Consider the following 20,523-nt stretch of genomic DNA (forward strand, 5'->3'; position numbering starts at 1 on the left):
GACTCCATGTATCACACTGACGTCTCCTTGGCGCGTTTGCTCAGCACTGGCATTGCAGTGCTTGGGCTCTTCAGAGATGTAGGTATTTTAAGAAGCCAACCAGTCAGTGGAGTTTCTTGAGTGGTGACGTGCAGCAGATGGAGCTGCAAAGGGCTGCGAAGTGAAGCCTCAGCTCAATTCTTTGGTGAAGGAGAACATCTCTGGTGAGTGTGTTGGCAGCCAGGGAACTCCCCCACCTCCCCAAGGCTGCTGGGCAGCCCCTCTGGAGAACAAAACCCTTTTGATATCTGGCCCCCACCCATCTGATCCGCCTCCTGCAAGGTACTCATTCACTGTCACATACCTTCTTCAGCACCTGGTCATCAGCCATGACCATGCTGCCCAGCTAGTACCATCTCTCCTTTGCCCTGCAGTGATTGCTCTGCCAGTGGTGCCCAGCATTCACCTTGCCCTGTTCCTCACTGCAAGAGGAGCAAAACAGATCCCCATGTAAAGTACTGTCTTGTCCATCTAGCTGACCACTCGGTAACCAGACCTTTTAATCTTCCTAGTGTTTGTTGCCCCATATAGAGGCAGGAACTTTGGCAGTTCATTTTTCTGGGATCTCTTGACTGTGCTTTGTCCACTGGATGCGGTAGCTCCCCAAGTGAAAAAAAAAAAAAAAAAAGATACTTCTTTAGTCCAACAGACTGTGTATCCCACATCCGTGAATATTTTGGCTGTTTTTCTCACTGAGGCCCACGGTGTGGGCAGCTGGTGCAGGGATCGAAGGAGGAGATGTGAAGAGGTAGCAGAGGTTAGAAACTGACTACCAAGTGCTTTCTTTTGCCCATGTGTTGAGCCAGCACTCCTGGATGTCTGATTGCTCACACTCGGAGGAGCAAACACACTCTGTAAGAGGAGCAAAGCAGTAGCTGTGTGGTATTGCTGGTAGCTCAGATCATAAGTCTACAGGCAAGGATGGCTTGGCACCAGCATCCCAGGCTCAAAGACCAACCAAGAGGATGGAGGATTCATAGGGACAATCATCACCTCTGTCAGGGAGGTGATGGCTGTACCAGTGGCTGAGAGCACAGCTGAATGTCTTTTGCTTGGTCATGTTTGTAGTCCCTCCTCACACCCTCTCTGCTCTGTGGCCTGGCTAGAACATGTCTCCTCACCTGATGCTCTGCTACAGTCTTTTTCCAAACTCCGGTGTCGTGCTCTCTAGTTCCCGATGGCTACCAGGCCTTCACTTCTTCTCAGATCACCTTTGGGTGACCTTGTCTCTTGCTTCCTCATATAGTGATTCTGTCCCTATCATCCTCAGCTGCTGCAGCTTGTTCTGCTTCCCAGTCCAGGGCTTTTGTCTTCTGTCCCAGCACACCTGGCCCCATGCCATCCCTTCCTACCTTATACTTTCTCTCAAGTTACCTGTGAGATACCTTTCCATCACCCAGCCAGCTCTTGTCACTGACCCTCCATGGACTGCCTCCTCCAACATCTCCTGACCTCAGGGAGGCATGGATTCTCCTGGTGGATGCTGCCTTCCCATTTGTCAAAACTATTTGTGGAGAAAAGTGCCCAGATATAGCCAAGGGCTCTGGTATGACAGTCTTCTTGGTGGCTGTAGCTTAGCAACAGCATTCATGGAGAAGTTCAAGGTGCGGGGACAGACATTTAGTAGATCCTGCAGGAATGAAGCCAAAGTACAAATGTATGTGGCTGCTCCTCTAGCCTGCACACTCAGACAGGCCCACCTACAACTTCCCTCCAACAACCAATGCACACAAGCAACACTCATCTACCACTCGCAGCAACACACATCCTCACCCAAGCACTCACACGTGCGCACACATTCCCATATGTACTTGTGTGCTGCCACAACCATATCTACACTTAGACATCCCACAATTACACAAACACACTCCCTCATCTGTGTTCGTATATGCTTATACACACACAGACCCCCTTGTCTACATTTGTACACATTATATGAACACCCCACAGCCACACACAGATTGGCATCAGTGCCCAACCCCCACACAACTCCCACCAGCACTGGCTCCTCCACCTCTGACCATGTTCAGCCATTCCTACAGTCTAGTGATCAAACTTCACATACAGCCACCTTTGTACACATGCAGACACATCATTTCTTCTCCATCCTGAGCCAAGTACCGTATTATTTCCCATAAGACAAATTAATTCACGCACTGGAGATCCCACAACCTCCCTCTGCTCTCTGCCCCCATCCTTGATCTCCTGTACCAGCTAAACATTACTCCGTCCAAAGACCAACTCATCTCAAAGACATTGTGTCTTCTCAGGAGAGCCAAATCTATAGCACCCTCCCTCCCCTAAACACACAGAATGGTTCTGGCCAGCTGACCTTTTAAGTGCAAAGGCTTTTTGTTTATTCACAGTAAGGCTTAGGGAGAGGAAAAGGGGAAGGGCATTTCAGCTTGTAAGAAACCCTACCTCCAACCCATGCCTCATTGTCATCTTCTCTATCCTTGTTACACCTTCCACCAGGGTGCAGAGGCACCAGGAGAACCCTGGAGAGTGCGAGGTTCAGGAAAGAATTGTCCCATTTGTTCTCCCAGGCAAGTCTCATCAGCCTGTCCAGAGTCCATGAAAGCCCTGGAAAGAAACAGGAGACTTTGAGCAGTCAGAGTGGTCTCCAACCAGGACCAGCATGGGTAGGGAAGGTGTCCCCAAGACTTATTGGAGAGAAGCTGGTATGTCTTAGCTCCAGACATTTTTCTTCCTGTTCTTCCTTTAGGGTAAACTGCTTCTCATGTTTATAAGGAAGATAACCAAAGCACTGGGATGCCTATTTGAGATCTTCAATGGCACATGTTGTGTATGCCATTTTAAGGACTTCCTTGAGGTGCCACAGTCAGATGGCGGCTGATGCCCTTCGCAGCTGGATGATTTAAGGATGAATCCTGCAGTCTAGGGCTGACCTTGCTCTCTTCATACTGTCAGTGCCCATTATTTCTTCATCTCTCCCTGGATCCCGTCCTTCCTTTACCTGGTATCACACAAACTGCAGGTGTCCCTTCAGAAGCCAAGAACAGTGCCTTGCTTATTTCCCAAGCTCATGGAGCCCTATTGGTCTTTAAGCAGAGTCTTGGCCTTAAATATTCTCTTGTATCAACCTCTCCCTTCGCCTTTGAGTTGGTAAATCACAGAAGGTGAAGAGGATCCCAATATCTCTTTCCCCTGCACCATCCTTTTCATCATAAATAACTGACATGCAAGTTGTTGCTCTTTTCACATCCCACAGGCTCCTCGGGGAGTGTTTTTTGCTCGTTGCTTTCTCTTTCCCTACTGCTTAGAGGGTGTTCCTGCCTGTCATTACCATTCTGAGTGATCTTGCTGATCTCACCCTCTTCCCCTTCATCATCAGTCTTCTCTGGGGGACATGGTGGTACCTCCTGGCTCTGGACTCGGCGGGACGGCCTGAAGATGGCCCTGCGGAAGCCCTGCTTGAAGCGGTAGGAGAGGAAGCCATAGATGATAGGATTGGCACAGCTGTTGGCGTACGGCAGCACCACCACGAGGAAGTAGACACCAAAGAGGGACGGCTCCTCCGGCAGTGGGCAGACGACATTGATTATGTTGAGGACGTAGAAGGGGAGCCAGCAAAGGACAAAGACAGCCACAACAGCCACCACCATGCGAGTCACCCTGCGCTCTGAAAGCTTGTGCTTGGAGGACAGAGCCCTCACCCGCCTGCCAGAGGAACGTACCTTCACTACAATAAGAAGGTAGCAGAGACAAATCACCAGCAGTGGCCCAAAGAACCCCAGGGTGGCAGTGTAGACGATGAAGCCAGCTCTCCACACTGAGGCAGGCTCTGGCCACTGAATGTGGCATGTGCTCATCCCTAAGGGGACATTTGAGAAAACCACCACTGGCAGCACCACCACGGAAGAGAGCACCCACACAGTTGCACTCACAGCCTTGGCCACCCGTGCAGTCCGCCATTTGGAGGACTTCCCTGGGTGGACCACAGCCAGGTAGCGATCCACACTCATCACTGTCAGGCAGAAGATGCTCGTGAACTGGTTGATGGCATCCACAGCCATCACCAAGCGGCACATGAAAGACCCAAATGGCCAGTAGGACAGGGCATTTTGTGCGGCCAGAAAAGGCAGGCCCAGCATGAAGAGCTCATCAGCTAGAGCCAGATTCAAGATGTAGACGTTGGTCACCGACTCGCTGACAGAGTGACGCAGGACCACATAAATGACCAGAGAATTCCCAACCAGCCCCACCACGCAGACAATGAGGTAGACCAGGGGGATGAGGACACCGCTGACAACCACACCAGGGCTGGTGGTGGTGGAGCCATTGGGGGTGGTGAAGCCTGCCCAGCTGCCAGAGACATTCTTCTCCTCTGACACTGCTGGTGTGGGGAGACTGAAAGCAGAAGTGTCCATAGCAAAGGCAGGGAAGACGGTGGGAGATAGTGTCCTTGCAGGGTCAGTTACCAATCTGGAGGTGAGAAGAAGAGACAAAAAAAGTCATAGATACTGGGGACATATCAGCTGGGCAAGTCACAGGTAAAATCTCCACATTAACTGTGTGTAGGTATGGACAGGCATGGGAAGTCAAGGTGAGTTTGTGGATGCTGGCAGCCACTGAAAGATGTAGGACAATATTGACTCCATCTAGACCTGGAAGGCACAGTGAGCATGGATGTGTCTCAATGTGGGCCAGTGGATCCTCTCCCGTAGGGAAAGATTCTCTGGGAAAAGAACCACAGACTACGATAGGGACAGGGAAATTTTTCATTTTCTGCTAATGGCTCCAATACTGAGGACATAGTCACCAGGGGGCTGATTCTTATTTATGAATGGCAGGTGCCTTACAAACGAAAGAGGGAAGAGCATCCAGTGACAAAATGCTATTTCAACTCTGGCTCCCCCATTCACTGAGTATCCTCCTGACTGCTGAAGCTCTTTTTTGACTGGGCAGGTTATGGGGTTGTTAGCCCCACCAGCAGAAACGAAAGCATCTCCACTCTCAACCCAAACCCAGAGGCTGAGCTCAACATCTGAGCTGGAAGGTAGCTGGTTTGTGTTATGTCAGTTTGAGAGTAAAGGAAGAGCCAGATTATTCTGGGTACACAAAAAGAGATCCATCCAGATCTCTCTCTTGTCTCTTTCTCTTGTTTTCTCTCTCCTTCTGCACCTTGCAACATATTGCTAATGGAAGAGGCTTTGCCTGCTCCAGCTGTTTGCAACACCAAAACAGTGTCCCAGCCCTCCTAATCTGAGGTGCCCAATTGCCCATCACGTCAGGGTTTGGCATGGAAACAGTGCTCAGCTCACTCAGAGAAAGCCTTGAACAAACAAGCTTTCCACTCTCCACCAGCTCACTGCTGACACTGGGTGAGAAGCTGCAGGGAGAGAAGAGACAGAAAAGGGAAGGACGTGCCTTTTGTTTTTTGTCAGGGCTCCAGATATGTGCGTGACAGAGTCCAGCATATACTGCAGACCAGAGACACTCTGGCAAAGCTTATGCAGGGGAGATTTGTGATGCTTTCAGGATCAGCTGGGCTATGGCAAAATTTTCTGGAATTGTGGACTGGCAGGGTCACTCTTTTGATGAACTAGCTCCTTGGAAGTGAGGATGACTTGGTGGAAGAGAACAGGGACCCTGAGGCTCTCTTTCACCCATCCTAAAAAATCTCTTAGGGCTCTGAAGCTTCTGTGTTATTGAAATAAAACCTGAGAATCTCAAAGGAAAGGACTCCCAATATTAACTACTTTCACTTAACACTCCAGAGACTTTTCTCCCAGGTGCAATTCTCTGTAGCACCACAACTTTGTTCACACATGTCTTGATATTACAGCATTTATTCTTTTTTGTAGATGTCACTCCAGCTTCTGAAAACCTTGGGGGAGGTCTGAGCTTTGGATGGATTCCTTGAACATCAGATAGGTAAATCCAACAGATTCCACAGGTGTATCAAATCTTATGCTGAAAGAACCTCATCTGATAGACCCCCAAAAACCACAATTGGGCAACTATGTCTTAAGGCCATTTCTACAGGTTATTGCATAACTGTTTCCTGTTATAGTCAAATATACTTTGAAGGACTGGAATTGTTTAGACTCTCTTTATTTTCAGATGCCTAGGGCTGTGACACACTGTACTGATAGAAGCCCATCTCTTGGGGCTGTGATGAATGGTCAGAGTAGGAAGTTATTTGAAACTCTGTTTCTAAACTCCAGGATCTTTTCTCTGACATATTTTTCCAGTGTTGTTCCGGTGACACATGTCACTTGTTGGAGGAAAGGGGAGGGCAGTGGCTGCTCTGGGGACAAAGATGGCTGCAAAGGGTGGCAGAGACCAGAACAGTATGTTCACAAAGTGATGATCTTCTATAAGGTGGGGACATAGTTAGGAATCACTTTGGATGTTCCTCCTGCATGCAAACAAATTTCCAAAAAAGAAGCATTTGGACACAGAGCCCCACAAAAGTCAAATATGGATGGGGACATTCATGCTGGGACTGAAGAGCATTTGAAGAAGTATCTGGGGTCTAGACCTCAAAGATGATTGCTCAGGCTGTGGCTTAGCAATACAGTAAACCCAGCTCCAGGGCTCCAAAAGCCCTATAAAAAATGCCAAGGCACGCAACAGAGTACTGTTTTGCTATAAACTCATTCTCCTGCTCAGAGACCTGCAGTGAAGAAACTTCATCTTTAAGCAAGCATGGTCTGCTTGTACCATTTTAACTTTGTCAAGTACCACCTACCAACTCAAACACCGTATCACATATTTTGGCTAGTTTGACAGAGCGACCACTGGACACCAGTGCTTTATCTGGGTTGGATCCACTCTGATGGCTGCTTCGGCAGCACGTGCATAGGCAGGAGTTGATTTGCCTCAGACTTAAAATGTGTTGGCATCTGCTTGGGGGGTCTGTCACCACTGATGAGGAGAACACCTGTTGCAAGATGCTTGGGATCCCGTAATAGGTGCTGCCAGAATATACCTGGTCCATATATGTGGAGAGCAGAGGGAAGGAGGTAAATTGGTGCCTCCGTTTTCTTTAGGGAAAAAAAGAAAAAGTGTATGTTTCTGCATTGAATGGGAGGAGGAGGTGGATGCTAAGAGCTGAGCTGCTTACAAATCAGGAATAAAAGCTGCAAGGGACCAGAGAGTCCAGTAACCCACAACCCTCTTGCCACCCTCCCCTCCTGTCCGCCTTGTTTCCCATGGCCCTGTCCCAGCTCAGGACTGCCCCTGCAGATTTCCTTCTCTGGGACTGCAGAGTTAACTTCTGCATGGACTCAAGCACGCGGGAGACATCTGGGAAGAGCAGGCAGAGCCGCCTGGTACTTACGTGTCGTTGGGATGTACATTTTCCTCTGATTCACCAGGAGAATCCGTGTCATATTTTTCCCCTTCCCCTTTCTTTAAAAGCAATTGAGCAAAGCAGTCTCAGGAGGGAGCAGGTCCCACCACGCACTACCGGGGACGCAAGTCCTTCTTCCTTGACCTGCCCATCGCCCCCTTCTCCGTGACTGGCGTGGGACGGGGGCCCACTCCCGTGCCCCGCAGGTGGCCGGCGGCCGGGCTGGCGTCCGCCCGGGGCTGCGCGGTCCCTCAGCCTCGGGCCGGCGGGTCCCTGCCCCGCGGTCCCCTCGCCATCTGAGGGAGAGGGGGCGCGTCCGCCGGGCCGGGGCAGCCGGAGCAGAGCGGCGGCTACCGGGGGGACGGATACCGGCAGCCAATCGCCGCCACGCACGGAAACACCGGCAGGAGAGGCAGAAGCGGGGGATGGACGATAGGGCAGGAAAAGGGAGAGGAGCGGGGGGAGCGACGGGATGGAAGATAAAAGAGGTGGGGGGGAGTGCAGGAGAGGGGCAATGGGAGAGGGGGAGCGTAGAGGAACGGAGGATGGAGGGATGGGGAGTGCGGTAGAAGAGGCTGGGGACAGTGGAGAGGGAGAGAAGAGAGGGTTGCAGAGAGCAGCCGTGCGGTGGGAGAGCGGCGTGGCGGGGCGGGGGATGGTGCTCCCCTCGGCTCACCGGCTCCTTGTTTCGAGGATCCTGCGTGCAGTACCGGTGCTGCTCAGAGCTGCAGGGACACGGCAAAGCCTTCTGGCTGTCAAGATGCTCAGAAACAGGGATGGATGCTGAGCACACAAACCCTTCTCCCTTCTGTTCTTCCCTATGAGCATCTCCACATGGATGGAGCTGAGGGCAGATGGGCAAATAGGGGGTCTGTCTGTCTCAACTCCCTCTCCGGGCTCCACACACAACCTCATGTCTTTTGCACCATCTTTACGAAAAAAGCTCCAGTTCAACAGCCCCCAACTCTCCTACCAAATTTATTGTCTGCTGCAAGGACTGGATCCAGAAGAAATGGGCAGGGCAAGAAATGAAGCTCCTTCGTGTGAGCAGTTTTCCCAGGAAGGAAATTAGGATTTCCCCATCCCATTCCCTGCACAAAGGGCTTTTCTGCGGTCCTCATCCCCTTCCCTGCCCTGCAGCCAGCATCAGTGACTCCTTGTGCTGTGCAGTCACCCAGATCTTGACATTTAGCACTGCTGCTATGAGCATTTGAGTTCCCAGGACCAGTTCCAGACTTAACAGAAGTAGGGAGTATCTCTGTGAGCAGAACATAGCCAGGGTCTAAAACCTGGCCTTCCAAATCTGTGTCAGGAATTTTATGTGCAGCCAGTGCTGCCAAAAGGTGAACAGGTGAAGGCAGTATGGGGCTTCAAAGCTGTCAGAATACCTTAGCCTAGATCTTGGTCACAGCAATGTCTGAAGAAATGCAGGAGAGATGAGGCCTCAGTGGAGAAGGAATGGCATGGGCAGCACCCAGTGGCTATCTTTGTCACAGCAGGACAGGTATCTGCAGCAGCATATAAGGAGCCCCCGAGCTCATATCTTAGAAGTAACAGAGCCATGCAACAGCAGAGCTCTACCTGGGCCATCTGCACCTTGCAGGACTTGTTGGTGTAAGCTCAGTTATAGGGTCACAACTTCCAGGTCTGCAGCTCGCTTCCTCAGTGCTCAGAGTCCAGGTCCATTCTCTGCCTCAGCTCCAACAGGGTTGCACGACCTGTTTGAATGGTGTTGGAAGGAGAGCTCAGCCTGTGCACCTCCACAGGTAGCAGATATATGAATTTTCTTCTATGCAAGTGGCGAGCTTCTCTCTGCATTGCTGTATGTGACACAGGACAGGGCAGACTGAGAAAGAAAAAGCCGAGGCTTGAAAACTGGAAAGGAAGTAATAATGCACTGGGAATTAATTGGTTTGAGTAATGTTTAGTATGTTTAAGGGAGGCTAGATCCCTGTCTTAAGGGCTTTGTGTCCCTTGCCCTTCCACAGGTATATGCTCACATATGCTATTCTGGACTTAGGTTGACACAATTTACGTTATGTTTGAATGGGGCTTGGGCAATTCATCCGGCAGCAGTGCAGACATTTGTGGAGCTTGCTGCCACAGGATGTCCTCCAGGGTAGCTCTGGATGTTATCAGTGGGTAATGTGTCACTTCACTGAATTAACTGTCTTACTCAGATCCTACCATGAACTGAATTTTCAGAAATTTCCCTGGCAGCAGGATATGAGAGGGGCTTCACTGTTGTGGGTTGTTGCTGATGCTAGCCATGCACTTCCTCAGTGCAGGAAGCAGCCTTTGAAACTCAGAAGTGGTGCTGCATCAGGGAGTGGCAAGCTGGCTCAACTTCACAGTTTCTTTATGCCCTCCTAGGACTGCAGGATTTTTTGGTGCCAATCATTACACCCTGAGCCCTCCTCCCACCCACAAGCTGTGTCAGTAGCAGCCACCCTGTAACACTTCTTCCTCTCAAGTCCCTGCAATGCATCAGGAAGGCAGGTGCTCACAGCTGCCAGATCCATAGTACCACTGGGACCACTCTCTTCTGCTTAATTTTAGTGACTTAGAGGCAATTTGTCTGGACTGGTGACTCATTCCTCGCTCTTTTATTTTTTTTCCTCACCCTCCCCCTTCCTATTCTTGCTCTGCCTGTGCCTGGCAGTGTGAGTGCTGGTACCGCTATGACTGCCTGTGACGTGAGCTTAAGAGAGTTAATGCAGAAATGTTTTGGTGAAAAGGTGTCCCCAGCAATCTGCAGGGGCAGCCCCCACAGAGAGAAGTCTGGGCCTGTGTGTCCCCTCCCAAAGCCTGCATCTCATCCTCTTTGTGTCCTCCAGGGGAGACAACTTCTCCTTCTAACATATGGAGGCTGAGAGGAAGAAGGGCAAAAGTTGAGGTGTAATCACCCCACTGCCTTTGGCTGGCACATGATATTTGCACCTTTCTGAGGACTTCAGGGGACTCAGCTGAGAACATAGCAACTCAGTGCATGAATCAGGCCTCATGTCTTCATCTTATAGTGGTTGGGGCTTCCTGGTACCAAGCTCTGCCTGGGTTGTCACAGCTGGCAGGTGCCTCCAACCCAGCTGTCCTGTTGCTCACTGTTCAGGGCTGTGTCTCCCCAAGGCACAACACATCACAGGCATGGCAAGAACGTATGGTCTCTTTATTGGGTCTTATTCACTACGTTGTAACCTGGGGGGTTGGTGGGGAAGGGAAGGGGCAGCTGGGGTGGGGAGAGTGTGGGGAAGTTGTGCAAACAGACAAACCAGTGCTACAGACCCATAAGAGTCTTTCAAGCCAGACGAAGTAAAAAGCGCAGTGACTGCCACAAAGTACTGATCTCTGCGATGCTGGAGCCATCACTCTCCTGTGTGCTGGGCAGAGCCTGGCATCAGGATGGGGCTGGAATCTGTAGCCAAAAACATGACAGACCTCATGAAAACATCTCGGCTATTTCCTTTCTCTCCCTCCCTCTGTCCTGGTGGTAGTGGGAGAACAAAGGGGCAGGATCCCAGCAAGAAAGCTCTCACTTCTCTCTCATCAGGTTCTGGACAGCTTTGCCTCTCATCCTGAAGCCTCTCTCCTCCCTCTCCTGCCTTGAGTTAAAGGGGAAGGGCAGGTTAGGAAAATAGGAGGAATAAAGGAGACCTGGGGGAGAAGCTGCTGCCTGCCAATGAACAGCAACATAAAACCCCCCATGGAGGTGAGCAGGGCCTGGTAAGAGGAAGGGTCATTGGGCAACTACTATGAATAAGGAACAGCTTTTTTTGCCTTCTTTTTTTTTTTTTTTTTTTTCTTTTTCTATAGACAAGAGCCGTGGCTTCACAGCTCTCATAGCAAGTCATTCCCAGGGTAGCCTGGACACAGTTCCCTCTGTGGCAGAAGGTGACAGACAGTTGTCCTCTGTGAGGACAGAGGTGGAAAACCCTGGGCGACCATGCACCAGGAGGCCAGGGGAAAACCTGCCCACGGGCAGGCAGCAAGGACGGGGGACGTGGTTCAGGGATCCATGTGCTCCACCATACCATGTCCTGTCCTTTCCCCAGGCAGGACTGCTGTCTCTCAGTCTCTGAGGCTGACCCATCCCACCAGGAACAGCAGGTCATAGGAACCCAGTGGCTGTGACGTTTCGGGAGCAGGAAAGCGCCGCTGGTGTCACTCCCCAGGATCCTTTCAGACTTACTTGCTTAGAGGAGGCTGCACACTCGTTTCTTTGTCCGGGTGGGCTGCGGACAGAGGACTGCTCGGATGGCCTCGTCAAACACTGTCTTGAGGCCACGCTGGGTCAAAGCCGAGCATTCGAGGTATTTCACAGAGTCTGTTGGGAGGAAAGCAGGTGCTGTAATAGGGAGGAAGAGAACTGGGGTAGGCAGTGGGGGTACCCATGAGTCTGCTGCAGAGGGTCCTCAGAAGAGAAACATGCAGGAGGAATACTACAGATCACATCAAGCAGGAAGGGATGCATGTGCCTGTACCACTGGTAGGTTTCTGGCTCATATCATCTTACAGCCACAACACCCTCCTTCCTCAGTGCCCATTTTACAGTGTCCTGAAGCATATACACACCACCTAAACACTCCCTCAGTCTCATCTTGAGATGAGGTCTCAAGTCTCCTCAGGGTTTGAGTGTCAAGCATATTTGGTGGCATCTCAAATCATGTGGCACCTCCCTTTTGGGACTCTGCACCTCTAAATTCTCAGAAACCTTGTGCTGAAGAGCAAGGCACCTGGATCTTGCCTGAATTGAATAAACACAGCTCAGGTGTTGAGCATTGTCAGGACACACTTCACTCACCCAGGCAGTCTTGACTTCAGGGCAAAGCTTGCCAGCTGTATGAGACCAGAGTTTACCTGTTCTCCACCCTTGTAGCCAGAGCAGAGCCATCGTGTGAGGCTAGCTTTGTTCCCTGGTCAGACACCCTCTCCTCTGAATTCTTGATTGAAAACTTTTCCCTCGAGCTGTGTTTCCCACCCTCTCTGCTGCCTCTGCATGCTACATCTGAGAAGACAGATTACCTGGAACGGGCATTTGTGCTTGTTTCACAATACAGAAGGGAGCTGATGCCTCTGAGGTGAATAGTGGGATGAGACATGAGTTCCGGGGTTGCATGTACAAGCCCTGGTAGTCGAAGGCCGGGATGGGAAGCTGCAGTTGCAGTTCTTCCTGAGAGATGTTAGAAAACTCAGTCTTCCGCCTCTTTCCGGATGTGGAGGAGAGGCCTCTGCCCACAGAGCAGCTGCGGCTTTCACAGAAGAATATTGGCCCAGATAGAAAGAGCAGAGTAAAAGGGGAGGGGAATATACAAATGTATATTTGTGTGTGTGTATGTGGTGGATGGTGGCCAAAGAAAGGCAGAAAACAGAGGCTTGAGGGGTTGAGGCTTTCTCAAGGGGCAGGTCTCCCTCCTGAAGTGCACTTTGTTCCATGAATATTGAAGTGTCTCCGTGTGTCCCTCACTGTGAGATACCTCTAAGGAAGCCTCATTAGGTTGAGGGGAAGACCATATCTTACGCTTCTTGCCCTTCACTAGGTCCAAGATGCTGTCCCAAGCACATACCAATTTCCTTGGCCAGAGCAAGGCCCTGAGGATATGTAATGGGGGATAGCTTCTTCTCCTTCAGCTTCTCAATGGTGTCCTTGTCATCACGAAGATCCAGCTTTGTGCCCACAAGGATGATGGGTGTGCTAGGGCAGTGGTGCCGCACCTCGGGGAACCACTAGCAAGGGAGCAAAATGGCAAAGATATGAGAAAAAGTCACACATATGGGCATGCACGAGAGAAACAAAGAGGCATCCCTGAAAAAATGTCAGCGAGATAGCTAACACCTTGTCCTTCCTCACTTTCTTTGCAAGACCACCCTCCTCAACCTTTAAGGACCAGGATACTTCTGTCTCACCTTAGCACGGACGTTTTCATAAGAAGCCGGGCTGACAAGGGAGAAGCAGATCAGGAAGACGTCCTGTAGGCATACAACCATGGTGCAGAGTTAGGATGAGAGCGTGGGATTGCATGACAGGAGGCAGGGAAGGGAGAGAAGAGCTGGCTGGGCAGCATCTTCCCTCTGCAGCAGAGGGTCATGCTGGGGAAAGCTGTCTGTCACTGTATAACACAGTCCTGACTGCTGCTAATTGCCTCTAGAGGAAAGAAGGATGTTTGCTCCCCTGACTCATGGTAACCATAGCCACCATTATCAGAAGAGCCAAATGTTTAACTATGAGGATGGGGTTTTTGTGGTAGGCACACTCATCCTCATGGGAAATGGCCTGACAGCATCCTGCTCATTTCTCACAGAACACCAGGGAGCTATCAGGCCAGAATAATTTTGCCTGCTGTTGAGACAGTGCTTGGCTCAGCCCAAAAAGTGCACATGCAGGATGCAAATGAGGTGGAGTTCTGGTTATCCACGTAAGCAATTCTCCTGAACATGGTAGAATTTAGACTTCCATTAAAAACCAAACCAGCTCTTCAGCATTATATTTATTTCATCTGACTTCACCTAGCTAAAACAAGGGTGTCGGGCCCAACCTATACATTTCTATACTTCTACAACTGTCAGAGGCAAGTACCTTGGAGTACATCCAAGTACCTTGGAAACAGTTCCCCCACCTATCCTTGGGATGTGTCCCAGGGTGGGTGTAAGCATGCTGCTGAGAAATGCAACTGCTTGTACAAAGAGCAGAAGGAGCCTAGGCAAGCACCTTACACCAAGCATCTGACTCTTAGGTGGCTGAACCTAGCTGAAATGAGTAGTGCCCTCAGTTCCAGCCCTTTTGCTTGCAATGGCAACCTTCAGACCAACACCTGAGACAGCAGAGTCTTTCTGAGCTTGCCAAGAGCCTGCTTAGAACAGCATCCACTAGGAAAGGTGATTCTGAAACCTTGAAATCACTTTGTCAACATGGTGGAAAAGTGGTAAATACAGTACCTGAGGAGAGGTATCCACTTGTTCTGTTAGAGGTGTGGGCTCAGTTGAAGCATCAGCAGATCAAATATGTGTCTACACATCAGATCTCTTTTAATGGCAGCAGCCAGAATAGTGGGGTTCACAGGAATGTGAGAAGCTCCTGCCTCGGGTCCTAAATTCCCTGAGCCACTTCAGCTTCGCGAGACTTGGGGGGGTTGTTTGGTTGTTTTTTTGTTTGGTTGGTTTTTTTGTTTGGTTGTTTTTTTCATTTGGTAGGTTGTTGGTGGTGTGTGTGTGTGTTTGGTTTGGGGTTTTGGTTGGTTGGTTGGTTTTTTGGTGTGTGGGTTGTTTTGATTGTTTGTTTGTTGTTTTTTGGGTTTTTTGCCAGGACTGGGTAAGGCATCTGTCCCACACTGAAATCAGCGTCAGCTGGGCTCATAAGTATCTTCAAAGATCTCAATTTTCTTGCTAAGTTACCCCCATAATAAAGTTTAGATAGAGGTCAAAAATACCCTTAGATGTCTTTTACTTTTCGGGTTTCAACACACTGGTATACCAACAAAAGTATTCTCAGTAAACTAAAGAGAATGGAGGGAACAGTCCTATCACTGTGTTATGACAAATGTTAATTTTGCAGTGGGGGAAGGAGGCATATCTTAGAGAGGAACAGTGACCCACCGTCTGCGGGTAAGAGAGTGGCCTCAGCCTGTCGTAGTCCTCTTGTCCAGCAGTATCCCACAGCCCCAGGTTCACAGGCTTGCTGTCAACCATCACGTTGGCAGAATAGTTATCAAACCTGAAATGCAGAGACAAGCTATGGCTCAAAATGGAGAAGAGGGACCCTTTCCAGTAGTGTAGGGGACATTCACTAGGTACACTCCAGAGCAAAGGGTAGTGATTCCTTTTCTCAGCCCACCTGGGTGATGCTGGTTTCCTGTGAACCTCCACCTTACAGAGTTCCCACTCAGCACCTCCTCCCCATCACCCAGCTGTCTTGGACAGGTGCCTGGCTGCAGGTCCACCTTTACCACCTTGTGTGCAGATTCATAAATCCTTCAGTTTCTCACTTCTTTCCACAGTATCCTTCCCACAACTGTGTCTGCTCTATCGCAGCCCCTCTTACTTTTGTGCTCTAAACCCCATCTTTCTTCTTAAAAGTGAAGAAACTATGTCTCTGTATCTCCCTCAGAGCCTTGCAACACCCCTCCTCAACACCCCTGCTGAAACAGAGGCCAATATGCCAAGGTATGTCCCCTTAATCTTTGGCAACCAGCACGAAATATTTGAGAACAGCTGTCAGGATTGCATGCATGGGAGCAAAGACTTAAAGGAAAACAAGGATATTAAATCAATAGAGATGTTCTTCCTCTCATCCTAGAAAATTTCCTTTCCTGTTCCTTTTGTATTTTATTTTCAGGCTAAGGCGAGGGAAACCAGTGATAGAAGGAACCACTGCAAAGACCCTGTGGATGTGCTCATGGCATACACTGCCATTGTAAGATAAGCCATGCAGAACAGGACCGCAAAATGGCCTCCCTTTCACATGTCTGGACACAAGCCTCAAACAGGAGAAATGGTGTGTGACACACAAAATGGGTGGCCATTTTACTGCTAGGAAGGGATGCTAGGAAGGGATGGTGCCCTTCCACAAACCAGCTTCTGAGAAGAGGTGGGTTACTGCTGCTGGAACCATTTTTTTGCAACATCCATTGCAAATGGGTTTGGAGAACAAAGTGAGGCTCTGAGGTTTTCCTGTACCTGTCCTTCTCAGGGAATCTGAACCTGAGCTGGCAGTCTGACACACTGCGCTTAGCTCATTTTCCCGCCTTAGGGAGCATGTAGTTATATTCCACAGCGCAGTGATGTGGTATGAGTTCGCATGGTGTGCATCCCCAAACATATCCCCATGCACTGTGGGGAGACAAGTGCATCTGACCACTCAAACTAAAGCAGCTCTAAGCTTGCTCCTTATTCCAACAGTTTGCAGGTCTGTCCCAGCCTCACGCATACATGTTCTGGATTCCATAGTGCTTCTACTGTGGCATTGAACTGAATCTTGCACTCTTACCATCAGGGTTATTGGTACCCAGTCCAATGACAGTGGGGTGCCTTGGATAAGGAAGGAAGTCGGAACCCCTGTCCAGCCAATGGCCTTCTCTAGGGTCTGGCCCAATTTTTGTAGCCTGGTGCTTGGTTGTTTTGCCTAGCAGGAGCCCATCTACTGCTTGCAAACTTAGCCGGCAGATAGACACTTGGGCTGTTTTCTATCTCCCAAATATCCCGTTTTTACCAGGATTTTATAAGGCCACTTGTGCTTCTGATGAAAGATGACAGATCTAAAGTGTAGAGGCACCTTTGCTGGTTTGGCAGCCCTTCCTCTGCTGGCATGGAGATTGAGACCCTGTCTTCAGAGTGCACAACAAGGGGTTTCTGCACCCCTTTGCATGCTGCTTTCCATGCCTCCCACCCACCCCAGGACCTGTTTACTTGTCACTCACACAGTGGGAATGTATTCTCCTGGGAAGGCATTGGTGGTGTAGCTGATAAGGAGACAGGTTTTCCCCACAGCTCTGGAAGAGAAATAAAAAACAACAGGACGTCATGGTAGTGCAGGTAGGCTTGCTAGGGTGAGATGGGGATGGGGCAATTCTTCCACACCTCTAATCTAGCCCTGTCAGGAGACCCCTGGAAGCAGAAACACATTTGCAGGACCAGACAGCACATAACCGTAAGTTAGGCAACTGGCAGGAAGAAAGACAGGATGTCACCCAGAAATGTTTGTTATTGTTGAGCACAAAGGCTTGTTTTGACAGTCTGGTACAGAGATCACTCAGCTAAAACACATCCACTCCAAGATGGAGGTGAGGACCTATTTTTCAGTGTGTGCATGGTGCTGTAGGCTCGCAGCTGGGGTAGGTGTATTGATTCAGGTGCTATGACAAAGCAGCCCAGCCAGATACAGCCCCTGAACACCAGCGCTTCTGTGGCCGGGGGCTGGGAGCACCTCTTCTGGACTTAGCCACAATGCCTTCCAGTCTTGCTTGTCTGTGGAGAGCTGCAGCAGCATCCGCAGAGAGAGCCATATGCAACCAGCAAGCTGCCTCTCCCTGTGGCTGCTGGAGGCTGCTGGTGAGGTTTCTGAGCTAGAAGCTGGTGTTTCTCTTCTCCTCAGCCTTCCCCACACCCATACTGCAGCTGGGGTGAGCAAAAATAAGCCAGGGTAGCAGCACAGTCCAGACTGGGGGGGAGCATTGGTGTGAGGGAGGTGGGAAAGGGAGTAGTCAGGCTATCAAGGGGAGGAGAAGGTGTTGTGGGCAAGGTAAAGGCTGTGATGAGGGAAAGAAGAAGAAAAGAGAAACTGGAAGAAGACAAAGCAGCCAGGACAGGTGTGGAAAGGAGAAACCTTCTCCTGCCGGGCTGCTGTTTCTCAGGTCTGTGTGGCCTGGAAGGGTCTGGCCATGCTTCTGTTATAGCATGTGTGTAACGGAGGTGGCGAAAGCAACCTGCCGCCTCAGCCTATGAGCACAGCTGCAGGACGAAGGAGACACCTCTCCTGGGGGGAAGGCTGGAGTCCTGCTGCTGGGGATACTGACCATCTCAGCCATACCTGCAAAGTCTGATGTTGCAGAGCTGAAGCCCTGCCTTTTAGTGTGCCCTTGACAGGCAAAGTTGATGTCTTCACCCTGGTCACAAGGCACCTGCCTCAGTCACTGCACTGTGGAGCAGCTGAGGAGGAAACTGAGCTCTTCACTGTGCTCTGACACTTGTTTCTTCCTTCTGCCACCTCTTTGTCTTAGATCCTCCTCTCTCAGTCCCTTCTCTTTCCCCAGCTCTCTTGCTTCCCTCTTATCATAGAGATGTTGAGGGATGGCCATGGAGGCCCCCTGAAGTTCTACGGGAGATCTATGGGGCTGCGGGGTGGCCAGTCATGGAAGTGAGGATGGTTCTGAATAAGTGTGGTTAATAGAGAGGAGCACTAAGGGTCAGTGAAGGAGTGAAGGTTATGGCAAAGCTATTGAAAGATGCGGTGAGGCTAGCGACACCCGGAGTTTCCTGGGACTGAACCCAGGGAGTGTTAAGAGGTCAGCGATGCATGGTGGGAAGGGCTATGGGACCAGAAGGGGGCTATGGGGGAACACAAGGGGCTTAGCAGAGCAATAACAGAAGGTCCTGTAGTCAGTAAGGTTGAGCAGAGGGAGGGTGACATGGCTGGTATGGCTGGGAGCGTTGTGAAGGGGGTAAATCGAGAGCTTGGAGCGATAGGGGAATGACTGGACCACTGTTGTGTTGCAAGGTGGTGAGAGGGGAGGCTCAGTGTACAGAGAAGCAAAATGACAGGACAGACAACATTTAACAGGAGTTGCAGTCAGAGGAGTTGAGAGCAGGACGTGTCGTGGGGTAAGCCACAATATGAGGGGAATGCTGCCTTAAGGGGGGTTACAGAGTTGGTGCAATGTGTGAGGGGAAAACTGGGGGAGTTAACAAGGCAACAGATAAATGCCCAGTGAAGTTGTCCATCCAGCTCTAGCTTGCAGCCTCCAGGGGACTTTTCTTACAGGTAACAGTGGTATTTTGGGGCTCTGTCCTTCCTTGTCCCTTTCGCCGTCCCTGAGAATTTGTCTGACATATACTGTTGTGTTTGCAGACATCTTCTTCCCCAGGCGAGTTTTGAAGGAGGAAGTGACTGTGGGGAGCAGGGCTGCTGCAAATGTCTCTTCATCTGCTACCTGATAGGTGCCCCAGATAACATTCTGGCCAGATCCCAGCTGGGAAATGAATTAACCTACTCCATGCCAAATGTGGACTCTCCTTCCCTCCCTTCCCTACATCTGCTCATCCCATAGGACAAGAAGAGGCCCTGTCTACCCCATCCCTCCTGCCCAGCAGTAGACTCCATTGTTGATGGTTTAGATCAGGCCATTTCCAGGGATCATGGGACACGGGCAGTGATGCCATCATGCTGTGAAAACAAGGTTGTGTTACCCCCTGCTCCCAAAGTGGCATATACTTGTGCCTATCTCAGTGGAAAGAGCTCCTCCTCCTTGTGCCCACAGAAAACCCTTGCCAAACAGTGTCCCCCACACTCCAGTACAGAGAAAATGTGCCGAGAAAAGCTGAACACAGAGATACTGGAGGACATCTCGTCAGGATCACAGTGCTGTGCCCTCTCTCAGTCAGCTCCAGTGAGCAGATGGCTTTCAAGGAGCCATTCAACTGCAGGAGAGTGCTCACATCTCTTGTGTTTTAAATCTAACTCCTGCCTACAGGTTGCATGGTTGAGTCTGGCAGCAACACCACCACCTCCTGTGCACGGGACAGATCTGGTCCACTTTCCATGCCCCTTTTGCAGATGCCCTTCAAAATACCCTCTTCCCCACCCTCCCCAGAGGAAGGTCCCTTCCCCGGGGAGGGAAGAGCAAGCGAGGAAAGGAACACAGGCCGTGGAAGGTTAGAAGCAAAGCTGGGGAAGTTCCATGAAGCAGCCACCTTCTTTCTCATCCCTTGTCAACACCCATCCCTCCCCGCATCCACAGCAAAGCAGCGGGGTACCTACCCATCTCCCACCACGACACACTTGATGGCTTGCATGTCTCTGGACCCGTGGCGGAGGACAGTGCCCGGGGCAAAGGAAAGTCAGGCCAAGGCAAACAGCGGGGAGAGACGGGCAAATTGGGGTATCAGTCCTCGTGCTGCCGTGAGCGGCAGGTTGCAGGGAGGGAGGAAGTGGAAGAGGGAACTTCAGTCACACAACCACCCTCCGGTCCCTCCTCCCCTCCCACCGCAGCAGCAGCTCTGCGGCCAGGCCGTTAGCTGAAGGCGGGGCGTGCATGACTTCATGGTTGGGATAATGACTGCTGTGATTATTTTCTTTTTCTCTCTGCATGTGTTTCACCCACTCCCTTCCCACCCCATCCCAGTGAATGGCTGGGGGCACCAAACTGCATTTACAAGAAGCTGAACGAGGGTTAGAAGAGGGGGGTGAGGAAGTGGAGGGGTAGGTTCCTCCCTCCCTTCTTTATCATCCAAACTTTGGAGGAGGTGTAAACAGGCAGGCGCATCTGAAGCAGGATTAGGGGGGTGATGAAGGGCAATGAAGATTTTTCAAGTCTCCCCAGTGTCCCTGAGCATCAATGACAAAATGTCACAAGGAACAACGTGGAGGCTGAACAAGGAAGTTAAGCAGCCTCTGGGAAGCAGCAGCCACCCCATGGCCCATTCTGTCCCTCCTCTCCTGTGGTGATAACGTCCTGCCA

The 20,523-nt window shown here is 50.6% G+C and overlaps 2 protein-coding genes across 3 annotated transcripts; both read right to left on the reverse strand.

Moving 5' to 3' along the window:
• Positions 1-3,224: 3,224 nt before the first annotated feature.
• SSTR3 (somatostatin receptor 3) lies at positions 3,225-4,430 on the reverse strand. Its single transcript, XM_065651544.1, has one exon. The coding sequence runs from the start codon at positions 4,428-4,430 to the stop codon at positions 3,225-3,227; it is 1,206 nt and encodes a 401-aa protein (XP_065507616.1).
• A 6,099-nt stretch (positions 4,431-10,529) lies between these two features.
• Positions 10,530-19,971, reverse strand: RAC2 (Rac family small GTPase 2). Of its 2 annotated transcripts, XM_065626924.1 has the most exons (7): positions 19,824-19,971; positions 16,768-16,839; positions 14,948-15,065; positions 13,262-13,324; positions 12,922-13,081; positions 11,547-11,681; positions 10,530-10,772 (listed from the first exon to the last, which is right to left on the reverse strand). In XM_065626924.1, the coding sequence occupies exons 1-6, from the start codon at positions 19,856-19,858 to the stop codon at positions 11,551-11,553; spliced, it is 579 nt and encodes a 192-aa protein (XP_065482996.1). In that variant the 5' UTR covers positions 19,859-19,971; the 3' UTR covers positions 10,530-10,772; positions 11,547-11,550. The 2 variants fall into 2 exon arrangements, with proteins under 2 accessions (XP_065482996.1, XP_065483005.1); XM_065626933.1 differs by lacking the exon at positions 10,530-10,772 and having other exon boundaries at positions 11,553-11,681; positions 12,918-13,081.
• Between the last annotated feature and the right edge of the window lie 552 nt (positions 19,972-20,523).

Source organism: Caloenas nicobarica, chromosome 1 (genome assembly GCF_036013445.1).
Source record: "Caloenas nicobarica isolate bCalNic1 chromosome 1, bCalNic1.hap1, whole genome shotgun sequence".
Taxonomy (NCBI): Eukaryota; Metazoa; Chordata; class Aves; order Columbiformes; family Columbidae; genus Caloenas; species Caloenas nicobarica.